This window comes from Alternaria rosae (assembly GCF_020736505.1).
Source record: "Alternaria rosae strain MPI-PUGE-AT-0040 chromosome Unknown BKA58scaffold_7, whole genome shotgun sequence".
Classification (NCBI taxonomy): domain Eukaryota; kingdom Fungi; phylum Ascomycota; class Dothideomycetes; order Pleosporales; family Pleosporaceae; genus Alternaria; species Alternaria rosae.
This window is the reverse complement of record NW_025763576.1, coordinates 330,618-345,053: the sequence shown is the minus strand read 5'-3', so window position 1 is coordinate 345,053 and position 14,436 is coordinate 330,618. Positions and strand designations below refer to the sequence as shown.

At 53.0% G+C, this 14,436-nt stretch overlaps 8 protein-coding genes across 8 annotated transcripts; 3 read left to right on the top strand and 5 right to left on the bottom strand.

Annotated features, from left to right (window-relative positions):
* Positions 1 to 98: 98 nt before the first annotated feature.
* On the top strand, positions 99 to 860 carry BKA58DRAFT_441416 (ribosomal protein L23/L15e core domain-containing protein; the record flags this gene model as incomplete). Its single annotated transcript, XM_046173816.1, has 4 exons — positions 99 to 123; positions 282 to 337; positions 431 to 480; positions 530 to 860. 4 exons carry the CDS (start codon positions 99 to 101, stop codon positions 858 to 860), a joined length of 462 nt encoding a protein of 153 aa, XP_046023066.1.
* A 164-nt stretch (positions 861 to 1,024) lies between these two features.
* BKA58DRAFT_204178 (Tim10/DDP family zinc finger-domain-containing protein) lies at positions 1,025 to 1,967 on the bottom strand. The gene is made up of 2 exons (XM_046165899.1): positions 1,677 to 1,967; positions 1,025 to 1,506 (listed from the first exon to the last, which is right to left on the bottom strand). The coding sequence occupies exons 1-2, from the start codon at positions 1,795 to 1,797 to the stop codon at positions 1,340 to 1,342; spliced, it is 288 nt and encodes a 95-aa protein (XP_046023065.1). The 5' UTR covers positions 1,798 to 1,967; the 3' UTR covers positions 1,025 to 1,339.
* BKA58DRAFT_430445 (uncharacterized protein) lies at positions 1,935 to 3,332 on the bottom strand (the record flags this gene model as incomplete). The annotated part of the gene is made up of 2 exons (XM_046173065.1): positions 1,935 to 3,224; positions 3,291 to 3,332. The coding sequence occupies 2 exons, from the start codon at positions 3,330 to 3,332 to the stop codon at positions 2,148 to 2,150; spliced, it is 1,119 nt and encodes a 372-aa protein (XP_046023064.1). The 3' UTR covers positions 1,935 to 2,147.
* A 173-nt stretch (positions 3,333 to 3,505) lies between these two features.
* Positions 3,506 to 5,899, bottom strand: BKA58DRAFT_204176 (transmembrane amino acid transporter protein-domain-containing protein). Its single transcript, XM_046165898.1, has 3 exons — positions 5,586 to 5,899; positions 4,513 to 5,537; positions 3,506 to 4,463 (listed from the first exon to the last, which is right to left on the bottom strand). Exons 1-3 carry the CDS (start codon positions 5,756 to 5,758, stop codon positions 3,691 to 3,693), a joined length of 1,971 nt encoding a protein of 656 aa, XP_046023063.1. The 5' UTR covers positions 5,759 to 5,899; the 3' UTR covers positions 3,506 to 3,690.
* Positions 5,900 to 6,457: 558 nt separating this feature from the next.
* Positions 6,458 to 7,919, top strand: BKA58DRAFT_318898 (peptide chain release factor eRF1/aRF1; the record flags this gene model as incomplete). Its single annotated transcript, XM_046167694.1, has 4 exons — positions 6,458 to 6,587; positions 6,639 to 6,688; positions 6,735 to 7,078; positions 7,127 to 7,919. 4 exons carry the CDS (start codon positions 6,458 to 6,460, stop codon positions 7,917 to 7,919), a joined length of 1,317 nt encoding a protein of 438 aa, XP_046023062.1.
* Positions 7,920 to 8,627: 708 nt separating this feature from the next.
* On the top strand, positions 8,628 to 9,869 carry BKA58DRAFT_430442 (Prephenate dehydratase-domain-containing protein; the record flags this gene model as incomplete). Its single annotated transcript, XM_046173064.1, has 2 exons — positions 8,628 to 8,712; positions 8,925 to 9,869. The coding sequence occupies exons 1-2, from the start codon at positions 8,650 to 8,652 to the stop codon at positions 9,867 to 9,869; spliced, it is 1,008 nt and encodes a 335-aa protein (XP_046023061.1). The 5' UTR covers positions 8,628 to 8,649.
* Positions 9,870 to 9,914: 45 nt separating this feature from the next.
* Positions 9,915 to 12,100, bottom strand: BKA58DRAFT_204204 (seryl-tRNA synthetase). Its single transcript, XM_046165901.1, has 6 exons — positions 11,946 to 12,100; positions 11,740 to 11,776; positions 11,603 to 11,675; positions 11,090 to 11,544; positions 10,404 to 11,031; positions 9,915 to 10,335 (listed from the first exon to the last, which is right to left on the bottom strand). Exons 1-6 carry the CDS (start codon positions 11,954 to 11,956, stop codon positions 10,166 to 10,168), a joined length of 1,374 nt encoding a protein of 457 aa, XP_046023060.1. The 5' UTR covers positions 11,957 to 12,100; the 3' UTR covers positions 9,915 to 10,165.
* Positions 12,101 to 12,572: 472 nt separating this feature from the next.
* Positions 12,573 to 14,317, bottom strand: BKA58DRAFT_387923 (rheb small monomeric GTPase RhbA). Its single transcript, XM_046170609.1, has 4 exons — positions 13,791 to 14,317; positions 13,574 to 13,713; positions 13,294 to 13,422; positions 12,573 to 13,238 (listed from the first exon to the last, which is right to left on the bottom strand). Exons 1-4 carry the CDS (start codon positions 13,843 to 13,845, stop codon positions 12,999 to 13,001), a joined length of 564 nt encoding a protein of 187 aa, XP_046023059.1. The 5' UTR covers positions 13,846 to 14,317; the 3' UTR covers positions 12,573 to 12,998.
* Positions 14,318 to 14,436: the final 119 nt, after the last annotated feature.

The window sequence follows — 14,436 nt, the reverse complement described above, 5'->3', positions numbered from 1 at the left end:
GTGCTTTCTTCCCACACTCGTCTTGTAGCCGGAGCAAAAACCACAACTTTTCGATTGCGACTCTCGACACTAACTCCAGGACCAACACAACCGCCAAAATGGGACCCAAGGCCGTATCCAAGAGTACGTCAACGCAAACACCGCAACCGCGAAATCGAGGAGGAGCATACATGTCGCAAAGTGGCACCGGACCACGGCAGCAGCCCGTGGAAAAGGGAACTTTGCGAATGCGCCTCGATCAGTGACCCTCCCGTTGCGCTCATCGCTAACATCCTTCACAGCCCCTACCAAGACTGGCAAGCAGGCCAATGCTGCTGCCAAAGCGGCCCTCCGCGGCGTAAGCCTCCCTTGATCCTCTTGAGTCGTGTCAGAAACATACCTCTGACGGGCTGTACTTCTCGTGTGATGGGCACAATTAACGAGATGACAGTCGTATGCGAACAAGAAGCGCGCGATCAGGAAGAACACCAGCTTCCACCGGTATGCCCGACCCCAAGACTGCGAAATGTTGCCTGCTAACGTGTCGCAGCCCCAAGACCCTCGAGCTGTCCCGCGCCGGCAAGTACCCTCGCAAGTCGGTCCCCCATGCCCCCCGCATGGACGCCGAGAAGGTTCTCATCCACCCTCTCAACACCGAGTCGGCCATGAAGAAGATTGAGGAGAACAACACCCTCGTCTTCATCTGCAACGTCAAGGCCAACAAGCGCCAAATTGCCGCCGCCCTCAAGAAGCAGTACGACGTCAGCTGCGTCAAGATCAACACCCTGATCCGCCCCGACGGCTCAAAGAAGGCTTTCTGCCGCCTCACCGCCGATGTCGACGCTCTCGACATTGCGGCCACCAAGCTCGCCATCGTTTAAACGGGTGGTCTCTGCACAAGGGAAGGCATGGGCATGATAGGGTCTGGTTATACCCGGCAATTGAAAAAGCGATGTGATATGCATGGCGGGCGTTCATGGGATAAACGAAGTCACGGTGACTCGAATGAATCAGATTTCCACATGACGCCAAGTTGGACTTGGTCCTCAATCAGTCTACTATCTTCAATTCGTGACATATTCGTCGTGACTTTTGGTGCGTGTATTTGGGTTGCAGATCGAACTTTTGGACACAAAGATGGCTTGCCGGCCATTGTTGACAGCCATGCCGTTCAAAAAATATTGTGATCCCTGGCTATGGGTATTCCAGACATCTCATGTCTTCATTCCCAATGCTATGCACCCGACACTTCCCGCCATACAGTGTTGTACAGATCATCAAGTCTTGTTATCATACACATCCTCTCTCATCACCCGTCTCAATCCAACTCCACCCGTTCCCCCTCTCTTACTATAGCCCTCTATCCCCTCAGCCTCTCCAACTCCCTCAGCACAACCATATTCGCGTCCAAAAACCGATCCACACACTGCCTCATGCACGGCTCCTCGTATTTGTCCAGTTTGCCGGCCTTGACGGTACCCGCGGGGATGCATTTACGGAAACATGTGTCGGTGAGGGAGTGTATCGCTGTTTTGAAGGAGTCGAGTTAGCCTATTGCTACTTGTAGGAGTGAAAAGTGGGAGGTGCTTGGGTGCACGGCATTGTGGGCGGTTGTATCGAGACAAAGAACAAGTGGACAGATGGTGCACAGAGCCAATGCACCTCAAGAGAGCTTTCAGGCGGATAATAAGACATACAAGATTGAATCCTAGCCTTCTGTCCCTCATTCATGGCGAACTGCTGGAGTTCCTGCTTGTCGCGGTCGGACAGCTTGCTCAAGTCGGCATTGCCGAAACCGCCACCACCTAGAGAATCCATCTTTTCTTCTCGCGTGTATATGTGATCGCGAGACTGCGCCGGTGTGTATCGTGAGGGTATCTAGGTGGAGGACGGAGATGGTCGTGGCTGGTTGCGCGTGCTCGCGAAATGTGGGCGGGCCGTAGATTTTGTTCTGGATTGACGTACTTGAAGCTTTGCGCATCGGAGGTTCAGCCGCGGATGGGGCCGATGGGGGTTAGTCAGCCTTGGGGAAGATGGACCTTTGCACTATCTACACTGAGATTCTTTTGGAGGCGACATCGAATCCTCTGCGTTTGTTTATACGTTTGTTTAAGTCGGTGCGCATCGCACCAGGTTCGATGATTATGGCCGAAAGCAACGCTCGACGCTCAACCTAATGACTTTGGCAGCCTCGTTCTCACAACATGCTCGCGAACGAGACGCCTTCCATCCGCACTTCTCTGTACTATTCGCGGCTCGCTGGATACCCCGGCTATATTCCTAATCCTCTTCCCCTCGCTCGTAGCATACGCCATGGCGCCATCAACATAGAATAGGAAGTACGGCCAACTACCGTCTTTCTCCGACTTGAACACTCTCACTTTTGAGATGAACTTGTTCCCACCCAACTGTCTCTTATGCTGCATAAGGAAGTAACCAGCCCACCGCCCAACAGGACTTCCCAGCAGCGCTTTCCCCGCGTCCGTCTCCAGGCTAAAGTCATGTCCCGGCCAACCTTCCACGTCCTCTTTCGGCGGTGACAGAGTGCCCAGCGCACGCTTGACGTGCTGGTTTGTTTCTTTGTTGATGATCATTGTAACGAACAGGTACTTTATATTCTGCAAACTCTCCGCATCAATATGAACGCGATTCCAGAACGCCCATGCGATATCGGAGACGCTGCGTATAGCAGGGAGCTCCTCGGCAAGGGGAGCGCGTTTCCATAGGCGGCGTGCAGCTTTTGCAGCGGAAGAGAGTTGGATGGCGTATACAGCGCCTTCTTCTGCGTTGACGCCAAGGGTGTGCTCCGCATTCGTGACGCGGTATTCTTTGTCGCAGACCTCGTACCGTTGGTCGGCTTTGGCGGGCATCTTGCCATCGTCACCCTTCTGCACAGCCGAACTGTCAAAATGCTCGATGAGGAAACATTGGTTTGGGCCGCCTTGACCCTTGCTCTGTGTCCCAATGCTTAGATCGCCAAAGGCTTTCTTCAGCATATGTCCATTCTGGCTATCGAAATTGCATTCGGGGTCTGCTTGTTTGGCGAGAGCATCGGTCGCATCGTTGTAGCCCCATTCACGGAGTTTTTCGATTAGATCGCCGTCGAATGGGCTTTCGGCAGTGGTGCCTAGATTGTAGAGAGTGGCAGCTTCGGCGTCGCTGGCCTTCATGCCTTGGAGGAGTTTGGTCCCGCGGGCGACAGACAGTGTCCACGGGTCTTCATTGGCTCGACCATCGAAGTGGTTCTCATTGGTAAAGGTAGCGTTGGTTTTGGAGGTGAAGGTAGTATCGCAGCGGGCGAACGTGACAACAATGGCCAGAGTGGAAGTCGCAGACAACAGTGGGAACCTCATGGAGCGGGACTTGCGATGGACGAATGCCCTCTGCTACTGAACAGGGTATTGAGAGTTAGAGGTAGGTGATATAATCAAGGCAGTCTAGGCGGCAAAGACCACAAGTAAAAGGTGAAAGAGCAGAGTGAAGTACAGTCTAGCCTCAATTCGGGTCACCACTCAAGAAACATACTGCGATATTGGTGACACCAGGTTCAGTTGATGCTATGCAAAATAATATTTCATGTTCAGAACAACCATCCAAATGCACAGGAACGCCATGCCTATTACAAGCCGGATATCAAACTTTTAATAAACAAACACATTACCAGACTGCTATTGTCATTCCAACATCTTCATAATCTCCATACTTTCGTTCCTAAGCCCCAATCATCTCTTTGGGTAGGCATGCAAACACAGTGCTGATAATAGCCATGATAGTGCTGACAACAATCAACACCCAGTTCATCGTCTTCTCTCCACTGGATATCTCTTTTCCAAACAATTTCAAGTGGAACGCCAAGGGTAGAATGATGCAAATGCTGAAACAGGCGACACTGCCAAGGAGTGTCATGATGCGGTCGAATGAAGGAAAGACGATTGCGATGATAACGAATATGACGATGGTGACGATACGAAGGGTAATCTTCAGTGCTCCGCGGGTAAGACCGCTCATGCCGTCGATGGACGAGGACATGGCAAGAGAGCGTGTGTCCAGACCGAAAAGGACTTCCAACGTGCTGACGATAGGGCGTGCGTTGAGCGGGATCTTGGTCAACGGGATGATGGCGATGCAGATGGCGATGAAAACGGAGATGCCTTGAGGGAAGCCTTTGGTAAGGAAGATGTTGCTCGTCACTTCCTCTTTGACACCGTCTCCGAACATGAGGATACCAGCGCAGGCCATGCCGACATCGATCATGTAGGTGAAGATGTAGGTGACGTTGACCGCTTTCCTGTACTTGTACGGGTGTCGCATGTCGCGGTAGATGTTTGGGAAAACAGAGTGGCCACCCCAAGGAGACATGAGTAGGCCAATCGAGAGTGGCACGGTCATCCAGTTGTCGGGGAACAGGTACTGAGTCATGGGCTGACGAATGGAGCCGGGAGCGTCGGGTTTAGCAAGGCCATCGACCCATATAGCGAGGGTGACTATTCCATGTTAGCTGACGCACATGATGCTTTGTAGTTATCAACTCACTTCCGAAGCAAGACATTACACCCAAGATAGATGTAAATGACAAAAATCTGAGAGGTAAAAAGCTCAATGGTATCAAGATCAGCCCACAGACAATTTTCCACTGGAAAACGTCCCAACCGGGGATGAGAGCGTCCATGCTGTCAGCGAAAAGCACGACCAGTGCTACGCATGCTGCTAGCAACTCAAGAGAGAATAGGATACTGGTGGCTACTCGCGCTTTGGTTCCGAAAGAGACGTAGGCAAGGTCAGCAAATGTGATGAGGGAGCCATCAACATCCAGGCATTTGGCAAGTAGCTTTGCAGTGTAGCCGGTCACTATGGCGGACCACGCCAGGAAAACCATGCCTATCAACCATCCAGAGTACTTGAGCGCAAGTGGCAATGTGAGCAGTCCAACACCGACCAAGACGTTGACTGAGTTGAAGATTGTCTGGGGAAGTGTGGATTGGCCAACGACCACGTTTATGATGTGTCCGTCCTCCTCAACCTGCTTGACCAGAAGTGGCTCTCGTTCTTGTTCTGGCTCCCCAACGCCCTTCATCTGTTGCTCTGTGAAGAGTCGGCCGGCATGGCGCATGGACGACTCGTTCACGCGTGAGCTCAGACTGCCGTATCCCGTGCCATAGCTCGCGCCGAAGGGTGAAGATAGCGAAGGTTCGATCTGGAATATGCTCGACCCTCTCCCCCTCAGGCGCTGTTCGACTCCGTTGGGCAGTAGCTGGCTCCGCTCGGTCGTGCCATTCTCCTCGTCTGTGATGGCATTGTCGGATGCGCGTCTTCCCTCGTTCTGGAACGCCTGTCGCAGGGCGGATCGTTGGTCGGGTACTGGCGTGGGCAGTCCGCTGCGAGAGAAGTCGGACTCCTCTGTGTCGTCGCCGTCTTCGTCTGTCTCGACGCGGAAGGAAGGGCGCACGGGAGTGATCTCGAAGAAGCCTGCTGCACGCTGCCACGATCGCGCAAAGTTGTTGATACTGTTAACGCCTCCAGCATCGCCCAGCGCGCTAATCTGCTGTCCTACCGAAGACCTGCTTTCTATTAGCTGCTGTGTCACGCGAGTGGCGCGATATGCTCACCTCCGCCTGCGCAGCTCTCCCGCGGTGCCAGTCCACCTTCCGGCATTGCTCTCTCCACTTGGCCGCCTCGAGAGCTCGTCCCACTGCACATGGCTCTCCGTGTCCGAGTCAATGGATGGGCGGTTGGAGTCGTAGGCGCTCCAGGCCGATGGCTGCTTCCCTCTGTTATCCATGGTGAGTACGTCAGGGCGTCACGACAGATGGAGCAGGCGCGACGAAGAAGAACGTATGGGGCAGGACAGGCGATATAACGTCTAAAACTGTTGATTCAAACCCTGCAGGGAGGCGGGAGCTACTTGAGTCGATAGCTGGCTATCGTCGGGATGAGATTGCGCCTGGTGGATTGCGGGTGATAGCCGCTATCCATGACCGTCCTGATTATATAAAGAAGCGCCGAGCGAGGCTCTTTTGCCATAGAAAGACGCAGAAGGTCAAGATGGCTATCACGAGGGATTCATGCGGCCCCGCAGGTCTTCCGTCATAGCTGCCCATAGCCGGAGCTACCCAAGGCACGCGCTGATAACGGGTTACTGCACATGCGCTGCTGCTGCTCTTCGTGCCCGCTGTCCGCTGAGTGGCCGTGCAAGCGAGCCTCTGTCAGCGCCCAGTTCACTGCCCTACGGTAACTGTGCTGCCTTATGGGCACAATCAGGGACAAATAAATTCACACAAGCCGAGTTGGCTGCCGTTTGCTTCTCCTGAACACTTTCGCATTCACGTAGCCAAGGCGCGCAGTAGTCACAGGCCGCGCTCTCCACCCTCCTCCCGCCGCCAGTCGGCAGCTACGTCGCTTGTTCTTGCCCCTCGCCGAACAAGAAAATCTCTCGACCCCACCAACACCACTACCTCACCTCGACACCACCGCCGCGACCATGTCGTCCGGGAAGAATGAGCAGCCCAATGAGGCTGAGAAGAACATTGAGATCTGGAAGGTCAAGAAGCTAATCAAGCGCCTCGAAGCAGCCCGCGGAAATGGCACATCCATGATTTCGCTCATCATCCGTATGTGACACCTGACGACCTAGCAAAATGCCGCAGACTGACCATGTGTAGCGCCCAAGGATCAGGTTTCACGTGCCGCGAAGATGTTGGCTGAAGAATTCGTGAGTACCAGGACACCCTGCGCCGGCGCGGTTACTAATTTTCCAGGGTACCGCCTCCAACATCAAGTCGCGCGTCAACCGTCTCTCCGTCCTGTCCGCCATTACCTCGACCCAGCAGCGTCTCAAGCTCTACTCAAAGGTCCCGCCCAATGGCCTCGTTGTCTACTGTGGTGAAATCATCACCGCAGAAGGCAAGGAGCGCAAGATCAACATCGACTTTGAGCCCTTCAAGCCCATCAACACGTCGCTATACCTTTGCGATAACAAATTTCACACCGAGGCCCTGAGCGAGCTGCTCGAGTCGGATCAGAAGTTTGGCTTCATCATCATGGACGGAAACGGTGCGCTATTTGGCACTCTGTCAGGAAACACCCGTGAGATTGTCCACAAGTGAGTGCGACCAACACCGTTTGGTATACAAGCCACTAATCGTTGCAGGTTCTCCGTCGATCTCCCCAAGAAGCACGGCCGCGGTGGTCAGTCCGCTCTGCGTTTCGCCCGTCTCCGTGAAGAGAAGCGCCACAACTACGTCCGCAAGGTCGCCGAACTGGCGGTACAGAACTTCATCACCGCCGACAAGGTCAACGTAGCCGGTATCATTCTCGCTGGTTCCGCCGACTTCAAGAATGACCTGAATCAGTCCGATCTCTTCGACAACCGTCTGCAGTCCAAGGTCATCAAGGTCGTCGACGTGTCCTACGGAGGCGAGAACGGTTTCAACCAGGCCATCGAGTTGGCTGGCGAGACCCTCAGCAACGTCAAGTTCATTCAGGAGAAGAAGCTCATCAACGAGTACTTTGACCACATCTCCAAGGACTCCGGCAAGGTCTGCTACGGTATTGACGACACTCTGAAGGCTCTGGAGGCTGGTGCTGCCGAGACTCTGATTGTCTTTGAGAACCTGGAGATAACTCGCTGGGTCCTCAAGAGCTCTTCGGGTGCGGAAATCATCCTCCACACCACCAAGCAGCAAGAAGAGGACCGAAGCGTATTCATGGACAAGGAAACCGGCCAAGAGATGGAAGTCATCGATCAAGGCTCTATGCTGGAGTGGCTCGCTGAGAAGTACCGCGACTTTGGTGCCAACCTTGAGTTCGTTTCCGACCGATCTTCCGAGGGCAACCAGTTCGTCAAGGGCTTTGGTGGTATCGGCGCCATCCTCCGTTACGCGCTCAACTTTGAGCAACTCGCCGACTTCGACGAAGATGAAGATGAATTCTACGATGATTGACGGTTGTGCGCCCTCGCTGACTGCGAGGTAGCGTCCCCACTCGCTTCGAGTGACGGAACGTCCGCTACCTGCGCGAAAAGTCAAAAAGACGTGCCCAAGATCAAGGCCGGAGTAGTCGAAGCAACGACACTTCGCCTTTCCAGATTGTAAGATGGGAGTGCCTATGGAGGGTTTGCAATGTACGACTAGTATCCGTCCCCCAGCGACCTTTTACTAATATTTTCAAGGTCGACCAGCACCATTCTTACCACGACCCGCTCTCGCTTGCATGGAGAGGCAGCAGCCTCATACAGGCTCGACCTCTTCAAACCTCGGTCTGAGAAGCTCTAACTTAGCTACAATAAGGACTAGAAAGCATAAGGGTCCAGAAAGATGGCTACCGTCAATTGTCGATTGCGAACCTCTTGAAAAGTAGTCCTTTACGGAAGAAGGACAGGCAGATTGCTCGCCTAATATGCGTCAGCTTGTCGCTCGCTCTACTCCAGCTGAATACAAAATTGTTTTGAAAATGAGACTGAATGTTCATGATGATGCGCGTGACGTTCTGTGCTGTGTACATGGCCCCACCCTTTCGATCAATCTCAAGACAAACATTAGGGCGCAACACGCCCCATGGGGATGACAAGTTAGTCTTTGCTTTTACTAGCGCCGATACCGGGTTCCGACGTCATTCCGAGATTTGATGATTTATCGGTGTACATTCGCAACAGCTCAGGAAGCACGCACAAACATGGCCGAAGAAAAGAAACGTATCGTGGCCTTTTTAGGTCCAGAGGGCAGCTATACACATCAGGTGAGTCAAATGATAGAAGCGGGATAGCCGTGATTGAGTTCCCCCACTGAGATCTGGCCGTCGTCTTGCACAGACAGTGTCACTCGATCAGTCTTTTGTCATAATCACTTTTCCGCATATCCTTCCTTTCATCACAAACAATAGATCATACACTTTCCTCTCTCTTTTTCCATTAGAATCAATCTCTCACCACCCTAACAACACCCCCACAGGCCGCCCTAGACGCCTTCCCCCCAACCTCACCAACAACCCCCGTAACCCTCACCCCCTCCATAACAATCGAAGACGTCTTCTACGCCGTCCAATCCGGCACCGCATACCGAGGCGTCGTGCCCTTTGAAAACAGCTCAAACGGCAGCGTAGTCTTCACCCTCGACCTCTTCGCCGACCTCGACAACAAGTATCCTGATATCCTCGTCACGGGAGAGGCGTATGTAGCTGTTAAGCACTGTTTATTGGGGTATTCAAACACTTCAAGGACTACGAACCAGGACGGCAAAAACGGGAACGACTTCTCGCACATCAAGAAACTCTACTCCCACCCCCAAGCCTGGGGCCAATGCAAGGACTTTCTGGCCAAGTACCTCAAGACGGCTGAACGGCATGACGTGAGTTCTACGAGCAAAGCGGCGGAAATCGCGAGTGGAGATAAAACTGGAGAGTCTGCTGCATTATCTAGTGAAATCGCTGCGGAGCTCTTCAGATTGGATGTGCTTGCGAAGGAGATCAACGATAAGAAGGGGAATAGTACTAGGTTTTTCGTTATACGCCGGAAGGATGCCGATGATGAGGATGGGAATGCGAAAACAACCCCTTCGACCACCATAACTCCAACATCGGTCTCAGACGGAGACGACGCAAACAAGTGGAAATCACTCATAACCTTCACCATCGAGCATTCCAATCCAGGCGCATTGGCGAATTGCCTGACGGTCTTCTCGCGCCATGGCATCAATCTGACGAGTATAAATACGCGGCCGAGCGGAGTGCGGAATTGGCATTATGTTTTCTTTGTTGAGTTCAAAGGGAGAAAGACGGATACTGATATAGGTGATGTAGATAAAGCGCTTGGAGAGCTGGACAAGGTGTGTAGGGGGTGGAGGTGGTTGGGGAGTTGGGAGAATAGGTTGGGTGATGAGGGCGAGGGCGAGGATTAATGGTCAGATGATAGCTTTGTGTGAGATGTTGGGAACCAGAGGTATGATGTTTGGAAAGAGACGTTTGCTGTTCCTTGGAGGCATATCTAGAGATGTAAAGTGCTACGAGGACCACGTTCACAAGTCAACACTTCCAATTCCGTGGAACAGCTCACTCTCGTGATCTCTTCAAGCAACTATCTCGATACTCCGCCGAGACTACAGCTCAGCGTATGTGTAGTTCTTTCTTCTGAGTTCCCCAGCATAATGCTGTTCGCATCTTCGTCCTCGCAACCTCCGTCCCGCGCAACGAACACCTACTTTGTCCGGTCAGGAAGGGGCTCCTTGGGCGCCCTCCACTCCTTGACAAAAGGCAAGAAGTCAGGCTGACCCGGAATGTATTTCCGCAGTACCTCGGGAACAACGAAGCCGTCAGGTGTCTGGTAGTTCTCGAGGATGCAGCAGAGAGTTCGCTCGGTTGCGCAGACTGCAACACACATGTCAGCTCTATGATTTCCTTCCCAGACAAAGAAATGGGATGTAGGAGTAACTTACGAGTACCGTTAAGCGCGTGAACATACTCCTTACGAGTAGCGTTCAACTTCTTGATCCCATGTCTGATCTCCAGCTCGCGAGTCTGGTAGTCGGTGCAGTTGGAAATGGAAACCAGCTCCTTGTACTCTCCACCACCCGTGACAGGGAACCAGGCCTCAAGATCGCGCTTCATCGAAGCCGCGTTGTTCAGCGCGCCAGACACAATGGCAACCACCTGGTACGGCAGACCTAGGCTCTGGTAGAACTCCTCAGAGTTGGCCAGCATCTCGTCGAAAGCTTCCCATGACTTCTCGGGGTTTGTAAGGAGGAACTGCTCAACCTTTTCGAACTGGTGTATCCGGAAGATTCCCCATGCGTCTTTTCCGTGCGAACCGGCTTCTTTCCGGAAGTTTGTGGAGTATCCAGCGTACTTTATGGGAAGTTCTTTGTCGTGTAGCCACTCCTCGGAGTGAAGGGCGGATATGGGTTGTTCTGAGGTGGCGATGAGGTACTTGTCGGTCTCTGGCTTGTCCTTGCTCTCAGTGACCTTGTATAGTTCCTCGTCGAAATCGGAGAGTTGTGCTGTCTTGGCCATCTGGTCGCGGAGCATGAAGAAGGGCGGTTGGTTGGGTGTGAAGCCTTTGCTGAACTGAGGAATGATCATGTCAGTATAGCGATCTTTACAACTTCTCTCTTCGCACACTTACTAGGAACTCAAGACCATAGTTGATGAGCGCTTGGTTGAGGAAGACACCGTATCCAGTCAGGCAGTATCCTCTATGACCAACGATCTTGGTACCTCTCTCCGGGTCGTATCCGTTCAACCGCGCAAGTACACCGTGATGTGGGATGCCATCCTGCTTGAACTCTGCTTTTCTGTCCGCAGGAGCCCAGGTCTTCTGAACCGCGTTGTTGTCCTCACTGTCGCTAACCGGCACGTCCTTGTACACGTAGTTTCCGACCGTCTTCGTCTTTGTGAGCAGCTTGGCCAATTTCTCCGCAGCTTCAGCCTCCTTCTCCTTCTTCTCAGCCTCTAACTTCTTCTTCTCCTCGAGCAGCTCGGAGGCGTCTTCCTTGGCCTTCTTCTTGGCGCCAATGTTCTTCTGGACCGCGTTTATCTTGGAGCCGAATTGGGTGGCATCGTATTGTGTGCGACGGTGGTCTGTAGCCAGTGTAAGTTCTAGTGACCTTCCCGACAAGACTTTTGGAGTCGCTCTTGCCTTCAAAGTCTGCGATAATCTCGTCGACAATCTCTACGGGCGCGCATCGCTTCTTCTGGGACTCGCGGATTTTCTGGTTGGAGCATCAGCATGGCACAAACATTCAACGTCGCGCAAGACGAGTGGGGAATACATACGTCGGGCTCGCCGCCGCGCTCCTTGATGAAGTCGTTTCTGTATAGACACTGACGTCAGCCCATATCTCTTCATACCCCAAACGTAACCTCCAATCTTGCCGTCTCCATGTATACTCCCCCAATTCCAGCCCCTCCAAGCCCAACTTCAGCGCGTGCGCATTTGAGCAGCCACCACCTTCTCCTTGCGGAAGAAAAATACAACGTACATATCGAGCATCTTATCCGCTTCTCAGCCTGCGTAAGATAAGCAGAATTCGTCGTGTGTGGCGTGTGTAGACTCGTATCGAGAGATGTTCAAAACGCGGGACTCATCAGTGTCCCGCACCTTACTCAAACAGCGACAGGGATTAGATTGAGCGACCCGCACTAGAGCGAATCAGGACGAGTCTGTTCAGAGTGCTTGGCGTTTTCCTCTTTGGCTGGGATACCACGCGGATTGAAAGTGCTGCACTCGATGGGCGGGATGCGAACCTGCCTTATTAGGAAGGTAGACTTAGTGACGTATGCACTGATGTTGTCATTACATTTGTGCATGTTGCAGATTGACTACGTCTCCCAAACCCAGGTTTACAGGAAAGCATCGCAGACAACACACGTCTTGCAGAGAGAGCATCAAGGCTCAAACTGCCAAATCGAGTAGGTTGGACAGCAGTGCCGTTGAACGCAGTAGCTTTTCCGTCAAAGCTTCGAGCTTCCTAATACTGTAAGGTCTGTGGGTAGAAATGGTGGGTGGTGGTCGGTGCATCGCAAGCCTGTCGAGTCGAAAATGCAGGGCCCAGCGTGACCTTCAGAACGATAGTCTCCACGCGAACATTAATGTACACAACTTTGAGTTGAAATGAACGCATACCGTCTATTGTTGAAAGTAACGTAGAGTGATACGTAGTACTACAGCCGTGGAACATCGTGATCGACAAACAGCTCGAACCCCAGAATACCAGATAATAACGCCTATTACACCACCGCTCATTACGCCATTACACACTATTGCCTTCCATGAGGATAGTGAAAACCAGAACCCGTAAAAGAAACATCGCGACAAGTCAGCCACCGTCTATGCCATCTACAACAACCAAACAAAAATATACTTCCTCTTACTTCTTCTTCTTGAGCGCGTTCGTGAAATGCTCCAACGGATGCTTGAGGAGGTGCGCACTGTTCCGCCGATTCTTCTCCTTGTCCTCGCGCTCCTTCTGGAGAGCCGGATATTTGTCCACGCCGACTGGTACACGCGCTCATGTCAGTCAAGAATCTTGGAATTACATGACTGTACATTTGCTGCCGCCAGCGGGCTCACCAGGGTTCTGGGACCGCTCCACCTCAGCAATGATGAGCTCAAAAGCCTTTTGTACGTTTTCGTTGTAGCGCGCGCTGGCTTCGGTGTGGGCACATTTGAACTCTGCGGCGAGGGCTTTGCCGTCTTCAGGCGTGACTTGGCGTTGTTCGGGACGCAGGTCCGACTTGTTGCCTACGATGACGAGGGGAACCCATTCGACGGCCTAGTGTGAGGGGTGGTTAGGCAGTGGCGCGGAGCGTGTCACATGTCAGACTTACAAGGTGGTTCAGGATCTTATCGCGAATGATGCGCGCCATCTCAAAGCTCTGCTTGGAAGCAACCGAGTAGACAATCATGTAGCCATGGATGCCGATAAAGTGCTTGGAGTTGAGAATACTGTATTCATCCTGGAAGACGGTACCCGAGTCAGCGGGTTCTCAAAAACAGCGTGAGGTGCACGACATGGCATGCTCAGTAGAGACGCGCGTGAAGCATCGCAGGTGGGGCGTGGACCTGGGCTGAGCTTCGCGACGCGGGGGAAAAGAAAACCTCATGTACCTGGCCAGCCGTATCGATAATCTCAGTCGCATAGTCCTGGTTCTTATACTTGATCATCTTGCTGAAAGTATTCTCGATGGTCGGATAGTAGCTGTCGACAAAGTGCCCGTCGACGAATTGCACCGTCAGACTCGACTTGCCTGTGCACCCTCGCGTCAGTATGCTGTTTGTTGGTACTTGCATGTGAAGCTTGCGCGAGCTTCGGGCAACAACGTACCGACGGCTCTGCTGCCGACAATGGCCACCTTTCTCTGCTTGGGTGGGGGCGCCATCTTGCTGCTGGGTTTGGGAGGAGGTCGTGAGGAAGCTGAGCGACTCGCCAGGTTTGAGGTTTGGCTGTCTCAGTCCACCGCTGCGATGTAGCTGCCTAGGTTGCGTTTGGTGCTTCGGACCTGCCAATTGCCTGTAGGAGCTAGCTTCCAGCCCGGAATGACGCCGTCTAGCTGCAGGTGATGGATGCGTGTGGCACGAACAAGCTGGTTCACTGGCCCAAGCGCTGTAGCTACTGTCGTGAGGATGCGATCGAGGCAAACTTCGGCGAGCGTCGTGCCAGAGTTGTAGGTGAAGAGCAGGCGTCGCTCACGAAAAAAAAGTCCCCGACCGGGTGCTGATGCCGTCATGTCTGCCGGCTCCCATCTCGATATAGCTCTGGAGCAGCAACGACTCGCGTCCGCATATGAAAGTTGGGCAACCATGATATATCGCTTTGGGTTTGGCACCGAGCAGCTGGTATTTGGGTTCCGCAGTTCTGGCCATCTAAGCCGAACAGTGCACCTCGTAGCCGACGAATCCAGAGCTTCTCGAAGCATTCATTTACGTATTGCCAATCGTCTCGAGCCTAGCGCAAACCTGTCCAGCACACT